This window comes from Protopterus annectens, chromosome 8.part0 (assembly GCF_019279795.1).
Source record: "Protopterus annectens isolate FY-2018-M chromosome 8.part0, PAN1.0, whole genome shotgun sequence".
Taxonomy (NCBI): Eukaryota; Metazoa; Chordata; order Ceratodontiformes; family Protopteridae; genus Protopterus; species Protopterus annectens.
In genome coordinates, this window is record NC_056741.1 from 1,926,281,979 (window position 1) to 1,926,303,218 (window position 21,240).

The following is a 21,240-nucleotide window of genomic DNA, read 5'->3' on the forward strand; positions in this document are numbered from 1 at the left end:
AAAAAGGCTAAGGAGACTGACGTTATCAAAAAAGCTCTATTCTTAATTTGACCAATCGAGGTGAGGTGCTTTTTCAGCTCACTGGTTTAGTGTCTTCTAGGCCCGAACCCTCTGGCACAACCCCCTTAAAGGCTGACATGGCTGTCAACCTACCTTCCAATGCCACCACGATTCACATGTTGGTTGGGTCTGAAGTTGCTCTGCAGGCCTCAACTTTCAACATCTGCAGCATGGCTACTGTGGGAGACTCCCGTGTCTTCCCAAGTCAACTGAATTTTGTGGTCTGACGATCACATCATTCAGTCACCCCTGTAAAATGGACAATGAAACTGAAGTGAATCACTTTGTTTCTGCACCACCTGTACTCAGACTAAAGCCAAAGTTGACCTTAAACCAAAGCACAAGAATTTATGGCTGTCATGAAATCGAGAGCCATCTCATTCATCCACTTCCAAAGCTTCCCCATCTAAAAGGGTCAATGAAGTAGCTTTTCAGGTAGAGGGATGATTCTTCTATCTCCTGGGATAAGGAATTATCTTACTGTGGACACAACACCTCAGACTTACTCATATGACAACCCCCACCCCACCTTTCCAGAAAACCCGCATAGAATGAAGGAGGCTGCTATTTGGGAAAGTAAGCAGTTCTCCTAGGTCCAGACCCACTGTAGGGAACTCCTAAGTTTACCATCACCCAAACCATTGGCCATTCCTCCAGTACACATTGTATTGGTCGATGTCTTTGAAGACCTATCTCAAAACCCTGCTCAGAAGAAACCAGACAGGTTTTACAGAGGACTGGAAACTCATAAGCACCTCTATAAAAACTATGAAGGGTAATCCTTTTGTCTCCACTGAAGCTACTAACGTTGTACCTAAAGGGCCAGCAAAATATCCCTGCCTAATGACAGGAAATGAGATTACAAGACAGATTTGGGAAGAAGGTCTGTCTACTGCCCTAGCAATGAGAGCATCTGAATTGTCAATTCCTTATGATTAAATATGCCTTGACCAAGGCACAATTCTAGCTAAGGTAGACTCTATTTCGGTTGAAACTTTATCCAAGGAAATTCAGAAGATAGCCGGAAAAGCTTTACAAGTCTCTAGACACTTTTTAAAATGCAGCTGTGATGCATTAGATATTTCTTGCAGAGCAGCTGTCCCAGGTTCTATCATCTTCAGACATGCATAGCTCAGGACAAAGCCCCTGTCGGATCAGGTAGAAGCTGAACTGCTGTGAACAGCTCTGACAGCTTGGAGAGCCAACTTGGGTCCACTGAAGGTGCATGGCTTTAGGACATTTCGTATAAACCAAATGTAGTTAGTAGCAGTTTACCTGCCCATAAAAGCCTTTCAACAAAAATTAGGCACAAAAACAGCAAATCTGGACAGACAACACCACAGTTATGTACTACATAAACAAAGGGAAACTTTGTCCTACCCTCCCTCATGCAGCCTTGCGAGGAAAACTTGGATGCCAGCTCGAGATGGGTCTCTCATATTCCAAGCCAGAGCAATATGCCTAGCAGATCTCTAAGCAGGGACTTTCTAGACCCCAATGACTGGATGTTGAAAAAAGGTCTTCTTGGATCCAGCTGTACAGTAGGGATCTTCTCAATAGACCTGTTCACATTTTTCCACAACAAGCAACTGTAAAAGTTCTGCTCTGCAACACAACAGACAAGATTGGAAGATAGATGCATTTTCCTTCACAGTGGGCAAACTAGTTCCTGTATGCATTTTCACCCTTGCCCTTGATTCCCAGGCTACTAAAAAAAAAAAAAAATTAGATCCAGCATGATCCTAATAGTAGGTCTCCTGGCCAAGGCAGCACTGGTCCTCCCTCTTCCTAATGCTCAGCAAGGGGAAATTCCACACCATACCAAAGGAGATTCCTTGACCTGGCTGAGATCGGTCTTCCATCCCCACCTAGCCACCCTCAAATAACCTGCCTGGATGATTGGGTTTGGATACCCAGGATGGCATCTTATTCCAAGGCGGTGTTCTCCATTATAAGGGAAGCAAGAAAGCCCAATACCAGGAAATCATTCCTGGCAAAAAGGAAAAGATTTTCCACCCGGTGTCCTACTGAAGTATACATCAGTCTTGCAGTACCTCTCTATACTAAGCTTTTCCTGTTCCAGCATTAAAGTACATATGTCCACAATCTCACCTTAACTGAGCAATGCTCTACCTATTTTCTCATACCCTCCACATGAAGCTTTTTCTAAAAAGGGGTGATTCAATTGAGACCACCAAAAGGAACCCCATTCTCCCTTGGGATTTAAATTGTCTTAGAAAAAACAACTTTGCCTTCCTTTGAACATGCAGCAGCTGCCTTTCTAAATATGCTTACTTGGAAGACCACCTTCCTCATAGCTGTGACCTCAACTAGAAGAGTATGAGCTGCAAACCCTCATGTGTAAAGAACCTTTCACTGTCTTCCACAGATATAGGGCCTCCCTCAGAACAAACCCAACCTTTATGCCTAAAGTGGTATCAGAACATTATATACCAGGCTATATCCACCTGACAGTCTTCTCCACAAATCCACAAAACAGGGCAGAGCAAGTCCTCCACTCCCTGGATGTGCACAGGCAGGCCAGGTGTTAACTAGACAGGACAAAAAGTCCTAATAGAGCAGAGAAGTTGGTGTCTTTCACAGGGTTATCAAGGCAAACCTGTCTCCAAAAAAAAACATCTTTCAATGGATAGCTAACTGTTAAATTCTGTTCTGCCACAGGATTTAACTAGACATATTAAAGACCACTCCATCAGACATGGGGCAACTACTAATGCTATCCTCAGAGTACCCATTCAAGCCATCGTAGAGGCCACTACATGGGTCTCTGCGCACACTTTCATAAAACACTAGAACATAGGCAATGTCTCCATGACTAGAGTAGGTTTTGCTTCTACCATCCTGCAAAACTTATTTTCTAAGATCATACAGATGAATTTCCACCCAATTATTAACTTTGGGAGTTATCCCAAGAATCAGTACTGCAACATTGACTACGAAGGCCATAGTACTGTTGTCACTCTTACCGTAATTACAGATGTTCGAGTAGATCAGTGTAGCAAAACATACTCCCACCCTGCAACCCCTGTATCTGCTGACTGCTTGTCTCCCCTTGTTGGGTGCAAAGGGTAGAGGAATTCTCTGCAGACAGTCCTCTTATCTCCATCATCCACACTCTTCCTCCTATGATTTTCCTCCTTTTCACTCATATTCAGACAACTGGTGAGATTGTGTTGTTCTCAGGCATCAGACTGCTTGTTCACTGCTTAGAAAGACCTGAAGATAGTGCTGATGGATGCTCTTCTTTTATAGCCTGATATCCAGAAGTTGGTTGTTTGGCATCTAGCTAGGGGTGATGCAAAGACTCTGGATATCGGGTTGGTCACGGGCTTTTGTCACATTGATCTACACACACATCTACAGTTATGGTGAGTGGGGCTCAACTGTACTTTCTTGGTGGTCATTGCCTTGGCAATTAGAATTCAGTGCTGCAGGCACCCTAATAGCTCCTGTTTGGCAAAGGCAACCTTGATTCTCCCCAGCTTCTGCACCTTTTTTCACGTTTCCATGATCATGCACTAGTCTGCTGTCTGTTTTCATGAAGCATTTTTAAGGCTTAAGTGTCCATTCAGTCTTATTCTGATACTTAGACAATATATTATGTAGTTAAATCACTCGGAGGTCGAGCAAGATTGGGAGAAGAGAATAGAAAGGCAAATTATAAAGGAATAATTGGAAGAAATGTGCAGGGCCTCCAAATATGCATCAAAGTCTAGAAAGTTTAGGAGTTTTGCATGGGTATGTTTGCATAGATATTTTTATGCTCCAAGTAAACTTCAGAGTTTTTACCACTACTATAGACGGATCTGATTAGGTTAGAGAAAGGAAACTCAATTTATTTTGCAAATGTAAAGTGTTGGTGGGTTTTAAAATTCCTGTAGAGTGTACTTTATGGAAATGTTGGAGGAGCCAAATGGTAGTTACTAAAAGTGATTCTTTTGAGCTGAGATACAGCCTCTGAGTTGCCAAGGCATAGTAAGGCCCTTACTAAGTTTAATGCTGTAGAAAATGGAAATCTGTCCCATACACAAGATCATCTACTCAGCGGCAAGTAAGACCGTGCATAACAGACTGTAGTATACCTTCCTCATTCAGAAACACATTCTCAACTCCAAGTGCTTAAAGTCATAGTCCAGTTGTGCAATTCCATTTTATGCCTTACCTAAAAGCCTTCAAGCTATTCCAGGTAGCTTATTGCACAAATAGTCTGAATGGCTTGCAGAGCAGGACATTTTTTTCCTCAGAGGTATGACCCTTAGAAGGTATGGGTGGTGAACCAGTGTCCAAAGTGTTTGCTTGCACAGGGTCAGTCAAACTTCTGTTAAAAAGTATAAGGTATGTTTTGGTGAGACAAGGTTTGCTAGTTTCTGTATTTGTGTATAAAATTAACAGTAAGCAAATTAATATACAAATCAAGTCTGTGTGAGACGGACAGTATTTTGGAATTATGCAATTTACTGGCTTTACCCTAAAGATAGCTTGTATAGGAAATTATGGTAGTTCAATAAATCAGCAAATATCTTTCATTAAACTTTATTCCCTGTGGTGGTGGCTGTTTCCTCCACAGAGGCAGATCAAGGTAACAAGTGCTTTTTTAGAAGTTTTCAGCAGGGATGATGGTTCTTGGGGAAATACTGACGGAAGGCTTAACTTTGTTAGACTTGCTGATTTGTTTGTTGAAGCATTGAGGCAAAGTAGTAGTTAAAAAGTTTCTCACGTTTATAATCCTATTGTGTGCTAGTGAAGTTTATCTCTATGCTCGGGACCAAGCTGAGAATATTTACAGATCATTTTAAATGGGAGTGGGAAAATTACCTACCCAGTCTCATTTTTGCATACAGAACGGTACCCCAAGAATCCAGTTTGTTTATAGGTTCATAGGTAAGTACTAATGTAGCTGCCTTAACAGGCCATTCTAAGCATATCTAATTTCACTTTTTGTGTCCCAATTAACATATACAATTTGGTTAGAGATTGGCATTACCCATCCCATGACTGATCATATATTACCACTAATGAAAATAATTGAGATCATTCCATAGATAATTTGGGGGAACCCATGCAAGGGATAAAGCATTTAGGAGCTGCCTCTGTCATTTAGTCATACAGGGAGTGTGTTCCAGAGCAGCTTTATCCTCCGTGAAATATGCCTCTGCCACCAAACTATTCTGTTGATGTAGCAGAAGAGGTTTAGATCCCTATACTGAAAATTTCTGTTGCCACTGGACTTGCTGATGAGTGCAGTACATCCATCACTATTGGGTCAGAGGATGCCTTGTATGCCAGACGCAGGTCACCTCTTAGTCTGTAGGATAATACTATAGTGACAGGACTTTGAGTTGGTCCATGTAGGACATGTTGCTTAGGCTTTGTATCCTTTTAGTAAGATATTTGTGTGCATGTTCCATTTGTACATTTCTGTACAGATACATCCCAAAGGGGGCATTATATTCAATGACTGGCCTAATGAGGGCAGAGTAAAGGGAGCAATGACATCCCTAGAACTAGACACAGTCCCTTTATTTATAAACTGTGTAATATAGGACTTTTCTTACAATAATGGACACATGTTGGTCAAAAGTTAGGTCACTATCCAAATAAGTTCCCAAATCCGGAACTGGGTGAACTGTTCAGAGTGTATTGTTAGTGTGGTAGTCCCCTGGGGAGAGGACTTCCCAAAGAATACAATAATGCATTTTTGGCATTTAGTTTCAGTCCATGATTTTGGCACGAGTTATTTATTTGGGACAAACCTTCCTACAGGATGGCCAAGTCATTAGGAGATGCAGTCATGTGCAAACTTGGGTATTGGCTTTTACTTCAGAAAAATAGATGCCAAACAATAGAGGTCCCAGCACAGAATTCTGGGGGACTCCTCTGGTGACTAGTCACTCTGTGGAGGTAACTTCCCTTATTATGATTATCTGCATCCTATCTGTGAGACAGTTGCAATACAGCTTGTGACAGTGTTTTATTCCCAGTTTGTTTAGATTTTCTAGCATGTCTGAGTGGGGAATTGTATTAAGCGCTTTGGCCAGATTGAGGTATGGGGTGTGTACAGTTTTTATTCATCCATTGCTTTGGTGACCTTTAAAAACAAAAAAAAGTAGGTTGAGTAATAATGACCTGCCGTTGACAAATCTAAACCATTTACCATTTGACTCCTTTATGGTCAGTGACTGAGGGGCTTGTGGACTTTGTGATGAATGGAAGGTGAAAGTGACTCTTAGAATATGGGCTTGAATTTTGGAAGTTAGGTTATGCAGTTGGTAATAGAGTGTTTAGCATAAACACAGTAGTAGGAAAATGTCTGGTACAACTGGACAGTGAGAGCTGAAGAGTATTCAGTTGGGCAAAGTAATAGTGCGTATTCCCGTTTGACAGAATGAGGCACAGGCAACATTGGAGGAAGGTTCTTTCCACTTCTGTGAGGAAGGTGAGTTGTACTGTGGAACTGCCCGGTAGGAGACAAGCACAAGCTCTGCCATGTCAGTATGAAGTCCTACTAAAATAGATGGACCTTGGTGTAAGAGGAAGCAGAAGAGGAGATGATGATTATGTTGGACCTCATCTATGTGGCTCAAAACGACACCTTTGTGGATCTCCTAAATATTTAGGAAGTTTGAGTTGTACTACAAATATCTGGGGATACATTCACTGCTAAACCAGTGTGTACCCAGCTATTAGAACACCACATGATTGCAGGAACCCAACAGCCTGTCAAACAGGCTCCCTGCAATTATATCTGAGCAAGGTAAGCACCCCGTGCAGGAAGAATTTCAGGCAATATTAAATCTAGTATTGGTCCAGGAATCCAAGTCTTAGTTACTGGTGGTGGGGATGTCAGAACGGGTGTGAGTTCCAAACTCTTTGTTCACCTGGGAATTAGTCACACTGTGGCAGATGCATATCTCTTTTAGAACAGTGAGGGTAGGGCTAATTATCTGACAACCACTGAACTTGACTAAGGCCTCCTGGCAGGTGCCCCTTGATACCTTCAGCAAGGCAGAGTTCAACATTTAGTAGTTTGACTGATGTATGAATGCACCAAATGTTTTTCTTTTTGTAATGAAGAATGTCCCAGCAACTTTCCAGAGGCTGGTAGACAGCATCCTAGCTGGGACTGAAAGACTATATTCTTGCTTACAGAAATATATACCAAAGTGCTTAAGCAGTCGGACTGCTCCATTTCAACCCTCCAAGTTATGTTAAGTTTTCTCTCTGGCCGAAGGAGTAATTTGGCTGTGAAGCAAATCATCTCAGCATTTTCTCATTGCACTGACCCTTGTAGATAATCTGCTGGGACAAGCCCTTTGGTATTTGCACGTTTCTAGGCAAGATTTACACCGATTTTTTAAAACCCACATTTTTATTGGGTAGTGGTGTCTGGATGTGTCCTTTGTGAGGAAAAGACTCTGAATATGAATAATTTAGCTTAGCCTGGTAGATTGTTTGTTACATGGCATACAGCTACTTGGGATTCATTCTTTTGATGCCTGTTTATTATGACTTCCTCAAGAAATAAATGGTACGTAGTGAACCTATTTTAAAAAGTGACTTCTGCAGGATAGTTATCCATTGCATTAAGGGTCTTTTGCCTTAAATCCTTTGGCAACTAGTGCAGAGGACCAAACCTTTGATCTGTTAATGAGCTGCTTCCTGTTCCAAGGGTACAGGGTTTGAATCTCTTAACCTTCATTTTCATATCATTTGATCTTGAGCAAGTCACTTATCCAAACAGTACTTTGCAGCAATTGGGAATTTGGGCTAGGCTCCTTAATGGTTGTCTCAATTGCATGCCTAGTAGCTATGTAAGAACCTGTATTTAGTCTTTCTCTCCAAATTCTCATAAAAGCTTCTTCTGAAGTGTTGTGATGGTGGTAGGTTCTGACTTCCATTTCTTTTACCATCTGGAAATGTGACCCCTGACTTAATGACCTGTCTGCAAACCACCTGTGCTCAAAAACTTGCTATCTTAGTTGGTGTCAGAAGATCTACTGTTATGGTTGGGCCCTTTGTAAGCTTGAACTTGCTGTGGTATGCACTCAAATCATCTAATCGAAGCTGTTTGTAAATTATGTAGCCGATGTCAGGGTGTCTGAATAATGGAACTGTTGCTCACGAATGAACCTGACTGTACATGATGAAACAATGCAATGATGTTTGTAGACTGGAGCTTTTCTCCCTAGGCCTCTTCTGAGAAAGGGCACTGCTCAATCAGAATTTCCTGATAAATAAATGCCTCAAATTAAAACAGCTACTTGTAAAAAGTCATTCAGAGGCAGTACAAATATCTGCTTGATCTGTTTGTTCTAGTCTGATATTTCTTTGTAATAATAAGTTGCACTTTTTTTAGGCAAACCCAGCCATTATTTTCTAGTAATGATTCGATACGGAACTCATAACATTGTTGCCACACCCATTGCCACAGCACTTGATGCCCAGAAAGGGGATTCTATAGCCTTTCCTACAACTGTGACACTGTGAGTATTTTATTTTTCTCTCAAGCTATAGTAAGTTACAGAAGCTGAATACCATTGTCAGTGTTGGTAATGTTCAGTGTAAGTTGATTTGATTAAGTGACAAAGTTGATTTGATTAAGTGACAAAGTTGATTAATTGCATTGTCATTCCTTTATCACTGTAAGGAAGGCTGCCCAAACTCTGCTCTGGTAATTGCTCAGAGGTGAGCAGTATCCAAGAGAAGAATGTGCTCATCTAGCCCTGATCCAAAGGACACAGGGGGTCACTTACAACATTGTCTTGACTATATAAAAAATTGTAATTTGTGCCTATGTAACTGCAGTTGTTATTTCTATGTCGTCTTTACACTTCTGCCTTATCAACCATCCAGCACCACCCTCATTACACTTGAAACCAGTTTTTCACTGTGTGTGTGCTTAATTCCCTCAGATCTCCTGTGGTGACACCCATCTGGAGAAAGGCCATCATCCAGGCAAATATCCAGGTGGTGCTGATCTTGCTGACATCTTGGCAGTGAGAATATTTTATAAACAAGGCCTAACCCCCTCATCTTGAATGGTGATATATGGGTACCTGTGTCACCATAGTGATTGCCAGTGCTCCCCTCTTAGAATGCATGTGCTGCATTATTTAGCCAGCAGGAGCTGTCATTATCAGCTTTTAGCCAGTCATGCCTGTCTCATCCTTGCAACAACTCCTACTATATGGGTTTTCCTGCCCTCTGGCAGTGGCTGGGTCAGGAGTGACTGCATGATCCAGCTGTCGCCCATTCCTTCCCCCAAGAATGGGCACACCCATCTTCTCAGCTGCACTGTCAAGTGCTGGACCTGCTAATCACACTCCAGATGCCTGCGCTATAAGCAAAGATTTATTCCCTTACGCTACTGGCACAGTTACTCTACAAGACTACATTTCACTGTTAATTCCATACTAGACCAGACAAACCAGTTTAGCTATTATTGTACCAACTTTGTATTCTGTGTATGGTTATCTGTATAGACATTTCTAGTATTGTCATTTATTATGTGCATTTTTATTTACCTGTATTGCTTTTGAAGTGTCTTTGCTTTTTTTCTGCTATTTGTATTTTGTGTGTTCTTCTCAGATGCCTTGTACAATGGATACCACCCAGCCGGGCCAATGCAGCCTGCAAAACATTATTTTCAGCTGAGGTTTAGGGTCCTTTGGTAGCTCAGAATTCTTTTTTGCATTTCGTTCTGCAATTTTCACTTAAAACTGCACAGGAAACAACTGAAATTCATTCTGTTTAAATGATACTATTCTAGTGATCTCATCACATTTTAAGCTTTTAGTCATTTTAGAGAAAAATACACTCAGACTCTTGTTTTAGGCATGTATGGACCATTGTTAGGATCTTTTATTGCAACATTGGACACTGGTCTTTGATTTCCCGTGTCCTGTTAAACTGCATCATCTCCATAGCTCATTGAGGGCTGACAGCACAGGCGAGTGCCACTTACAGAGATGTCACCAGTTGGTTGGTATTTCCTCAATGCCCCCTTCCCACTTTGGCCAGCAAGTATGGTGGAATGTCTTGCTGCTCCTTATCCATTTGGACTTCATGCTTATGTACACAGCTAAATTGCAGACATATACCATTCCTGCATTCATGCTCCCGAATCCTTGTGTATGGCATACACTTCCAAGTTTTACGCCAGATAATGCTCCTGTGGTGGGATGTAGCTAGCTCCCCAGAATAAGTGAGTAGCTGTCTAACTGTTCATGTTCATTAATTTCTGACCATCTTTTTTTTTGTCTGGAGTCAGCTTGGGTATAATCAGGGTTATGATGTTCTTCTTGTTTCACTGTTAGTCATTACATTTGGATTATCTGCCTGCAGGCAGCCCTCAGCCGGCCTGAATATCAAAGTCTTGGGTCCTGCGTCAGATGCTGTCTCTTCTTCCATGATGTCAGGTCATCAGGGGTATAAAGCATGCAGCCGATGCCATTACATCAGTCTTTCTTGCCACACGGTGCCCGAAACAGAAGCAGTTTGCAAGTGCTGGTCGGCCGACTCCTGAAATTTTCGTTTTCGAGTTTCAGAACAAAGTCTTCAAAAAAGCTAAGTACCCCATTGGGGATCCTTTTTCTTTCTCTAAACCGATGTCAGTAAACGTTAACAATTGTATTACCTGTGGAAAGCAAATACCTCATAAAAATTTTCATTCGTACTGCATTCTTTGCCTAGGCCTAGACCACGATGTCCCTTGCTGTCGGTTTTGTTCCTTATTCAATCCTCGAACTATTCATCGTCTGTTCATTTTTGCTTCAGACTATTTCCGAACTCTGTTTAATTTTCCAGAAATGGCTTTAGTAAGCCATCCGACTACCGACATTCTGAAAAAACGTAAAGATAAAGACAGAGACAGACCGCATAGGTCCAAAGCTGCTAACAATGCTTCTGTTAAGCTAGTCGCCAGTTCGCCGGTACTCAGGTGCTTTCGCAGCCCCTGATACCCGCCACTTCAGATTCACAGGACTCTACTGAGACCCATTCGGAGTCTAGTATGTCGCGAGATGCTTCTTCAACTATGGAACCTGTGGATGTCTCTACCTTGGATGGGTCCGGAGCTGCTGTGCAGGCACTGGCTTCTGATGGTGTATTCAGGCCTACTGACTTGCATTTCAAACTGACGCAATCTTCTTCTTCTTCAAGGCCTAAAACTCGACCCATGCCTAGAAAACCAACGTCCAAACCACATGGTCAGGCCCATATGCCTAAAAAACAAATAAGAATGGCTGAAGACCTTATTACTTTAATTAGGGGAAGCCAGCCTTCACCCTCTAATAGATCTAGAACTGATTTTCCTTCTGATTCTTCTGATCAGGATTCTGAAATTTGTTTCTTCTGATTTCCAGGATTTGCCCTTATCTACCTATGAGGATTCTGATGCAGAGGAATCCATACCCTCTGCTTCCGCTCCAGAAGATTTTTCTTTTGGTGAAACCTTGCACACTCTTAGGGAGCATTTCTGCTGGGAAAGCCAGGATTACTCTGACTCCAAAAAGAGGCTTAGGGAATTCTTACTCCTACCTCAACACAGGCCTTTAGCTATCCCTCCTGTTCTGGACATTGTAGATGATGCCTTCCTGGAATCTCGCCTGGTCCCAGAAACTTTACCTTCTACTCCCAGAAAACCTGACAGCTTTTACAGAGTACCTGACTCTCTCAAGTTCCTCTTCAAGAATCCTACTGCGGACCCAGAGACCATTTCACAGGGACGTAAAGGCATTAAGGCTACTACTGCCAAAAACCCTACCCCCTCTGATAGAGATTCCTGGGCCTTGGACAGATGGGGTAAGAAGGTATACACTTCCGCTGCTTTGGCCATTAGGGCCTTAAACTGCCAGTTTCATATGTTAAAGTATCAGCAGCATATTATTGGTCTACTTGAACTGAAAATTATGCTGATTCTTGACTGTGCTGAAAATAATGAATTACAGGATTTAATGCATTCTGCTGAACAAGTTGGTAAACATACTTTGCAGTGTGGTTTTGACTCTTTAGAAGCATCTTGCAGGACTGCTGTCACTGGCTCTGTTCTTAGAAGGCATGCTTGGCTTAAGGAGCAAAATTTGCCAGATCACGTTCAAGCTAAATTACTGGATTCTCCCTTAAACCAAGACCACCTGTTTGGCAACAAAGCAGTAGTAGTACTTAAAAAGATGGAGGAAAAAGCTAAATCTATGCAAACTGATTTCCTCCAAACCCAGGAACAGCAGACCCCATAGGCAACAGTCTCAAGGTACTCACAGGCCTAAGCAGTGGGGAGCTCCCACTTCCAAAGCTGGAAGTAGTAAGACCCCCCCATGGAAAACTGTCACAATGACTTAACCTTAAACCTTCCAAGCCCTGCTCAGCTGACTGCTCCCTTAGGGGGAAAGATCGCACTGCATGCAAAAAAACTGGAACTCATTTTCCAGGACAAATGGGTTTTAAATATAGTTTCCCAAGGATACAGATTCCACTTCCACACCTATACAGATTCCACTTCCACACCTTACCAAACCCAAACGGTTGGCCAGAACTACCCCCAAATCAGTGGACAGAGGCTCAACAGCAGGTTCTCTCTCTTTTAAGTATCAGGGCTATTCAACCTGTCCCAGCAGAAGAAAAGGGGGCAAGGTTTTTACTCAAGACTTTTTCTGGTACCCAGGAAAGACTGCTCCTGGCGTCCTATCATGGACCTCTCTACTCTGAACACCTTTTTGGTAATCCCAAAATTCAAAATGCTAACTCTTCATCAGCTGCTTCCTATGCTAGGCAAAGATGCCTGGTTGGCAACCTTGGACTTAAAGGAAGCTTACCTGCACATTCCAATAAGGGAATCTTGCAGGAAATACCTACACTTCAGAGCAGGCTACAGGCACTCAGTTCTCTGCACTTTCCTTTGGCTTATCTACTGCACCCAGGGTATTCACAAAGTGCCTAGCTCAAAATGTTGAATATCTTTGGTTCCAGTTTCCACTTGTGTGGGTCCATGAGATTTCTGCTTAGGTTGTCTGCCAGTGAATTTAGCTTGCCTGGCAGGAATTGAGCTTGTAGGTCATTGCATTTTGCAGGCAAGGAAATATTCAAATATACCCATACCTGGATGATTGTCTAATTCAGGCAGAAAGCCAGGACATATTTTTAAGTCATCTGGAATTTGTAAAGAAACTGCTGACCTCACTGGGGTACACCATAAATGAAAAGAAATCTCACCTAGTACCCTGCCAACAAATTGTATTCCTGGGCGCAAGCTTGAACACAAGTTCCCAGATGACCTACCTCACGCCAGAGAAACAAGTTTATCTGACAGCCTACTTCAAATTACTGGTCACAAAGACCTAGTTAACTGCAAGGAAAATACTGCAAGCTCTGGGGTTCATGGCCTCTTGCATCCTACTAATTCCATATGCAGGACTGCATATGAGGAAACTACAATGGTATCTAAAAAGCCTATGGTGTCAACATTCTCAGGACCTGGAATCAATGATTTCAATCATTCCTTGTATAAAGACAGAGTTCCTTTGGTTGGCAGAGGCCTGCTACCATAACAAGGGACTGACATTCAATCTACCCCCTGCCACCCAAATCCTAACAGATGCATCAGACTATGCATGGGGGGCTCACTTGGCAGGGAAGTGCATTCAGGGCAAATGGAACCCGAGTCAAATGCACCTGCATATTAATCAAAAAGAAATGTTAGATGTACAGAATTCTCTGACCGCCTTCAAGGACCACATTCTTCCAGGACAGTTATTGGTAAACACAGACAAACACCACTATTATGTGGTACATAAGCGGGGGGGAACCCACTCGTACCCTCTCTGCAGACTAGCCATGGCTCTGTGGAACACAGCCTTGAGCTACCAAGTGCACCTACAAGCTCAATTCCTGCCAGGCAAGCTAAATTCACTGGCAGACGACCTAAGCAGAAATCTCATGGAACAACACAAGTGGAAACTGGAACCAAAGATATTCAACATTTTGAGAAACAAATGGGGGAACCCAGAGATAGACCTGTTTGCCTCCCCTCACAACTATGAATTGGAGAAATCCTGCACAAGGACTCCCCACAGACAAGCTTGGAAAGTGGATGCCCTGTCCTTCACCTGGGAAAGCCTCTCAGTTTATACCTTTCCCTCTCTGCCTCTCCTCTCGAAAGTTCTGCTAAAGATCAAACAGGACAAACAAAGGACAATACTGAGTGCTCCAGACTGGCCACTCCAGCACTGGTACACACCCCCTCTTGGCAAGTATCTCACTGTTGGAACCATGGCACCTGCCTCAGACCCCTTCCCTGCTGTCCCAGCAGGAGGACCAGATTCTGCACCCCCAGCTTCAAACCTGAACCTTGCAGCCTGGCTTAATTACCTGAGCTCTCCAATAGCATCCCTCAGTAAGCAGGTGTTAGATGTCATTCTGGAGGCAAGGAGGCCTAGTACTAGAAAATCCTATGCTGAAAAGTGGAAAAGATACTGTTCCTGGAGCCAGACGCGGGGGATGGGCACAACTGTGCCTAGCTTACCTCATATTCTTCAGTACTTAACAGAGATGCTCCACAAGGGCCTTTCCTTCTCATTAGTTAAAATTCATGCCTCAGCCATTTCAGCACATTATAATACTGAGCCACCACTCTTCCCTCACCCTCTGCTGAAACAATTCCTCAGAGGGGTCAAAAACTTAAGACCACCCAGGAGATCCCCTACTCCAGCCTGGGACTTTAATTTTGTATTGGAAAAGTTCACTCTACCTCCCTTTGAGCAGGCTGCAACTGCAGAGTTGAAATTCCTTTCTTGGAAAACAGCCTTCCTTCTAGCCATCACTTCAGCAAGAAGAGTATCTGAATTACAGGCCCTCATGGCAGTGGAGTCCATCATCTTCCATGCAGACAGGGTGTCCCTCAGGACCATCCCTTCCTTTATGCCCAAGGTGGTATCCAGTGTGGCCCTTAATCAGTCCATTCATTTGCCAACCTTCTTTCCTAATCCACAGAACAAAGGAGAAGGAATTCTGCACTCTTTGGATGTGCACAGACAACTTAGATTTTATTTGGACAGGACTAAGCCTCTCAGAAAAACTGAACACCTGTTGGTTGCCTTTGCTGCTGAGGCAGAGGGGAAGGCCATTTCAAAGCAAACCATTTTCTAAGTGGATAGGCCATTGCATTCATTTCTGCTATAAGCACCATGGAAAACCTACCCCACAGGGGATAAGATCGCATTCCACCAGGGCTGCATCTACTTCTACAGCCTTTCTCAGAGGTGTCCCTACCAGGGACATCCTAGAAGCTGCTACCTGGAGCTCTGTATATACCTTCACCAAGCATTACCACTTGCCTATTTTTTCTAAATCCAGAGCTGGTTTTGCCACTGCAATCTTGCAGGGCTTAATAGCTGGTCCTAATGCTCTCTAACTGCCTCCTCCCTTCCATAGCTTTGGGAATCTACCCAAATGTGATGACTGCAACAGTGAAACACGAAGAACATAGTACAGTTGTGTACACTTACCATAAATGTAGATGTTCGAGTGTATTCACTGTTTCAGTCCTGGTTACCCACCCTCCAGCCCCCTACTTTCTTCTTGTTTAGTGTATTTCAGCTTTCTAGTGTATTTGCTTTTTGTTGGGGGTGTAACCTTATATAATTGCTTCCCATTATTAGGGGCACCTGACATCTGGGGCAAGAAAAACTTTTGGCTGCATGCTTTATACTGCTGACAACCTGACGTCATGGAAGAAGAGACTACATCTGACGCATGACCCAAGACTTTGATATTCAGGCTGGCTGAGGGCTACATGCAGGCAGATAACCCAAATGTAATGACTGCAAAAGTGAATACACTCGTTCATCTACATTTATGGTAAGTGTACACAACTTTATTTTCTGTGCCATGGGGCTGATTGCCTGTCTCAACATTTACATTTTCATTTCAGTAGAATTCAGCAGCAGAAGGGTTTTAATTAGCTTTTTGGGCCAACACACTATTTTTTCAGATTTAGTTGCATACGAGTGAACCCTGTGTTAAATGGCATTTAATATAAGAAAATACAGTTTTGAATAGTTGTGTATTGTATTAATTTTGATCTGGCTTTAATTCTTCTATTTTGATTCCAGACAGTCAAGCCTGTACCTTCAGACAGACTTAAGGTTACTGCAGTGTGTGGAAACTTGCTTTCTAAACCTTTAAAAGGATATGGGAGATGTTTGAATGCAACACTTTTTTTTTTGTTAAAATAAGTGCCACTGAAGAATAACCTTTGCAGTATTAGGAAATGGAAGACCTTGGTCTTTCTCTCCCAAGATAAAACTGTCTGAAATTGTGCTGCAAGACGATGGAGCCAGTGTCATAATTTTATTGGGTGTGAAGATGGAGGAACAGTATCAGCAAGTGTGACGCAGGGCATCTGTGTGTTTGAGAAGCATGGGCAGTGTACCTCCATAGGAGCTATGTATTTATAATCAACCCCAGTTATTTTTATATAGTTACAAATATTTTGTTCTAGTAATGCTTTAAAAAAAATCCGTACAGTGTATTACATCAATGTAAAAATCCTCTCTTATGGTGCTGTGCATCTCAGCAGTATGTTGCTTCATTCCTTCTCTGTCCCAATTCTTTCTCATTCTGGCTTCTTTCTTTTGGTTCCTTCTTTTCCTTAGCGCTTCATAGATCTGTTTGGTCCTTTGTCTCCTTAACCTCTCTAGTTTCCTCCAGGGTGCCATCTTCTCTCATTTTTGCTCACTCTTCCTGCCTTTTCTATTCTACTTTTTGCCCTTTCTGTTTTATTTTTCCATGTTTCCCTGGGTAGGTGGTAGTTCCATCTCTGGACCTCGGGTATTTTATATTCCTTTTGTAGTCCTCCCTTGTTCTTTCTCGAACATCCTTTTCTCTGCATACCAAATGTTTTTCTTCAGCTATCCCACTTCTCCAGCTTTCTTTCCTGCCATTGCCCCCCCACCCTTCTGTTCCCCATATTTTTTGGTGTTATCTTTATCCCAGTCCTTTTAGTGCCACCTCATTCATGCCCTATGTCTCCCTCTCCCTTAATCTGTTGCTTCACCACCTCCTGGTGCTATCCAGTGAATGGTATCCAATTTCAGTGCATATGAAGGGATATACGAGAGCCCTCAGCCACTCCCTCCCCCTGTTTCATATTCATTCTCATTTTTGCCCTGCTCTCTTCTCCTAAGCTTTTTTGACCCAGTCCTCCTCTTACAGTTGTAGTTTCTTCTTCCAAAGGTCTATATTTGTATGGTGCAGAGTCAGTGGGGATTATTGGTTGTATCTTATATTCTTGCTGTATTAATTCTCCCAAGCAATATACAAGTCTTATCCTAATCTTTCTGGAGAGCGTGCCTTACCTTTTTTCCAAGTTCCTCTATGCTTTCCTCTGTTCATAGTCTCTCTCTCTCTTTCTCTGTGATCCCAACATAGAGTCCTAGTTACTTGGGGAGGGTCTGCCTAAACCCTAAGCTTCAAGCATCTCCCTCAATCTTTCCATTATCATTGCCGCAGCCACATCCTCTGACATTATTGTGCAAATCTTATTTCCTCTCTTTCTTCCAGCATTTGTAAATTGTATCTGACTTCATTGCCAACTCCTTAATCACAGCAGTGTACAGACCTTGGAATAGCAAACACCCCTGTGAGGTCATCCTCTGTATCCAGTTCTCCTCAGATATTCCTCTGTTTTTTAATGTGAATATTTCAATTTGTGGCCTTGTGTACGGACTGTATCCAATATATGAGTTTTTGTCTGCTTTTGCTGCATCTTCCTTGGGAATTCCCACTCCACCATATCAAAGGCTGTCCACAGATCAAAGAGCACAAGCCAACAGGTACATAATTTCCAGCAGGTTTCACAAGTTTTTCTCTCCCTTCCTTCCTTTGGCAACAGATTGTTTGTTCTTCCAGCTAATACCGTTGCCAAAATCTTGATGTCTACATTAATCAAAGAATGAGGCCTATAATTATCCACGTCCTCCATTTCTCCTCCCCTTTCGGTGTCATGGTTATACTGGCCCTCTTCATACTTAGATCTTTTGCCCAAGTCCTGTATTCTTGTGTATTCCTCCTCCTAGGACCTTCCACTTTATTTACCTTCATCTTTTATGTGGCTTTCTTTATCTCATCGCTCATAACTTTTCAATTCAGCTTGTCATTGTTCCCCATTGTATATCTCTGTGTATTCTTTCCCCAGTTCTTAAACTTCTGTTCCTTCTTGTTTGTAAATCTCCCTGATTAGCTTGCCCTCTTCCAAATGTTATCCATATCTTCCTCTTATCCCCTGCACCTATCTGTCTGCTGCTGCTGTATTTCTTGGATAACTTTTTCCCTTGTGCTTCACTATCTGCCAGTAAGTCCCTTCAGTACCATTATGGAATTTCCTGCACTGTGATACTTTTACTCTCTAATTCCATTCTTTTTTTTCCTGTGATCTGTAGTGCTTCTCTTCTACTTTCATTTCTGGTTTCCTTCTCTGACTTTCTCTAGCTTTCTAAATCACCCTTCCTTTTTTCCCTTCTGCACTCATATTTTCCCTGGTCAGTGACCTTGATCCCATCCCACCAGTGTTCTTCTTTCACATGGTTATCCTGCATTGATTCCTTTACTAGTCCTTAGTGTTTCCTTGTCCTCCTCTTCCCTTCCATTTATAGCTAGTCCACCTCCGCTTCCTTCTCATTGTTTTCTGTGCTTGCACAATTAAGCTTCACTGGTGCATGGTCTGTGTGTTGCCTGTATTTGGTCTTTCTAATTATTTACATTAGGTTGTACTTCCCTAAGAACCTGTCAAACCTACTTGCCTGTTTCAAAATGTTTGAAGGTGTATTCCGTCTTGGTTAGATAACTCTCTGTGATTGTCTGGCCACCCTCCCACTTTCATTCCTTAGTCCAATTCTTGACTTATCTTTTTGTTATAGTACGTCTTTTTTTGTTTATGTGATGACATTGTAGTCCCCTTAATCTCTATCCCTTCTCCTGATTGTGCCCAATTTTGGGGGGGGGGGGGTTGTACAATCCTCTCCCTGTTCTTTTGTCCAATAGGCACCTTCCATACTTCCATGACAGATTATTCATCTGTCTATCCTTCTTTTTATCACTTCCTCTGTGGTTGTCTGAAGTTCCCTAAGAAATACAGTTGCTACTCCCTTCATTCTTTCTCCATGCCTTATTGTCAATGTCTGTGGTTAATCATAACACAGTATCTTAATCCTCCTCTCTGATTTTCAATTGTGTTATGTGCCAATGTCTCCCCATCCTCTCTTGCTTTTCTTGTATTTGATGAATCCTTAATGCTTCCCTGCATTTTTCTGGTTTTAGATTGCACCTTCCTGCTTTCCACCATTGCTGCCATACAGCATCACCGTCCTTCTGGGCCTACTCTCCAAGTTGAACATTATGTTGTTTGGTAGTTGCCTATGCTTGTACCCCACCCATCAGATCCCCACCTTTTGGCTCGTGCATGTGCATGGATATGTATTGGACACAGACCTTTTAAGGCTCTTTATTCCCTCCCAGTATCTGTTGACCTAATACACTGCATGCCAGCCCAATAATGTCAGTCTTTTTATTTCACAGCATTGCTATTCATTGTTCTCCCCTCCCCAGCATTACTCACCAGTCTGGTACTTCATTTTTGTTATAGTCCAACATTTTCTGTTTTTGCAGTCTTATAGCTGTTAAATATGCCATTTATCCAGCATTGTCCTTTTATTTCACATTTGTCTGTAGGTCATTCTTTAGTTCCTCCCGTGCTTTCTTTTTCATGCCCCCCCAACCAGTTACTTTGACAATAATTAAATCTCTTGGGTGTAGATATTAAACCTATGTTTAATGCAAAAAAAGCTCTTTTCACAAGTATCCCCAAATTAGAAGGGTTGACTTTTTTTGAAGAAGTGCTTTTTCAATATTCAGATTTGGACAATGATATGGTCAAACTTGTTTGTGAATTTATGAGTTTGGTACTAGATAATTTTCTCTGGTTTGAAGGGGAATATTACCAGCAAATCAAGGGTGTCCCTATGGGAGCAGCATGTTCACCTGTTTGCCAACCTTGTTTTACTGGGTTGGGAGAACAAGTTTGTCATTGGTGGCCCCCATTGGGGTAGTGTTAAATTATATCTATGCTATTTGGACGATATCTTTTTACTATGGACTGGTATGGAAGAAGACATCCCTAAATATATAGAATATCTAAATTCCACTACCAACTTTTTGGAATTTACGTACCAATACCATAAAAATTCAATTAATTTTTTGGACACAACCATTTCGAAAGAAAAAGAGGGATTTAAATCCTTGGTATATAGAAAGAAGACTTTTTGTAATGCCTACCTACATTTCCAAAGTGAACATCCATTTAGACAAAAAAATAGTATAGTGAAAGGACAGGCTATAAGGGTTGCTAGGATGACTTCCTGTAAAGAGGATTTAGTTAAGGAATTTAAAACCATTTCCGATATATTTTTGGAGAGAGGTTATCCATTGGAGCTTTTAGACAATATTCTTCAAGAAATATATACACAATGGGTATTAAGTACCATCCCTTGTTAGGTACTCATTCGGAAGGGATATCATGCAACAATGAAAATGGTTTAAAATCAGGAAATTTTACTAAGGCTTGTATTTTGCAGTATAATACAAATACCCAATTGGTCCAAGAAGCTTTTGAAAGAAATTGGAACATTTTTAGGACTAGGAAGGAAATTCTGGATAAAGTAGGCAACAAGCCAAAATTTGTTAATAGAGTAGGTCACAATATTAAACAGTTATTGGAATATAAATTTTGACAATATGAGCCAAGCCAAACAGGGTACAAAGCAGTGTGGTATGTGCAAATATTGTCCATACATTACTAAGGAATCTACATTAGTTTTAAATAACATTGGGAGTAAAGTTTATTTTAAAAAGGGCAATTGTAATACAAGAGGGGTAGTATATTTGGCTTGGTGCATGACAAGTGGGCATTTCTACGTGGGTAAAACTGAACGAATGTTAAAAAACAGAATATACGAACACATAAATGATGTAAAAAATCATAGAACTACAGATGCATTATATAGGCATTCCATTAATTGTGAAAAATTTGATAAATTTGTGTTTGGTATTCTGGAAACAGTACAAATCAACCCTAGAGGTGGAGATTGGAAAAACATTTTAAAAAAGGAG

The 21,240-nt window shown here is 41.8% G+C and overlaps 1 protein-coding gene across 4 annotated transcripts in view; it reads left to right on the plus strand.

The window, feature by feature from the left end:
- LOC122809727 (anillin-like) overlaps positions 1 to 21,240 on the plus strand; it is a 1,124,352-nt gene that overhangs the window by 841,518 nt on the left and 261,594 nt on the right. For all 4 annotated transcript variants that reach the window (XM_044081431.1, XM_044081433.1, XM_044081432.1 and 1 more), the window contains exon 14: positions 8,438 to 8,564. In XM_044081431.1, the coding sequence (XP_043937366.1) occupies positions 8,438 to 8,564 (127 nt within the window). The remainder of the gene's footprint in view (positions 1 to 8,437; positions 8,565 to 21,240) is intronic.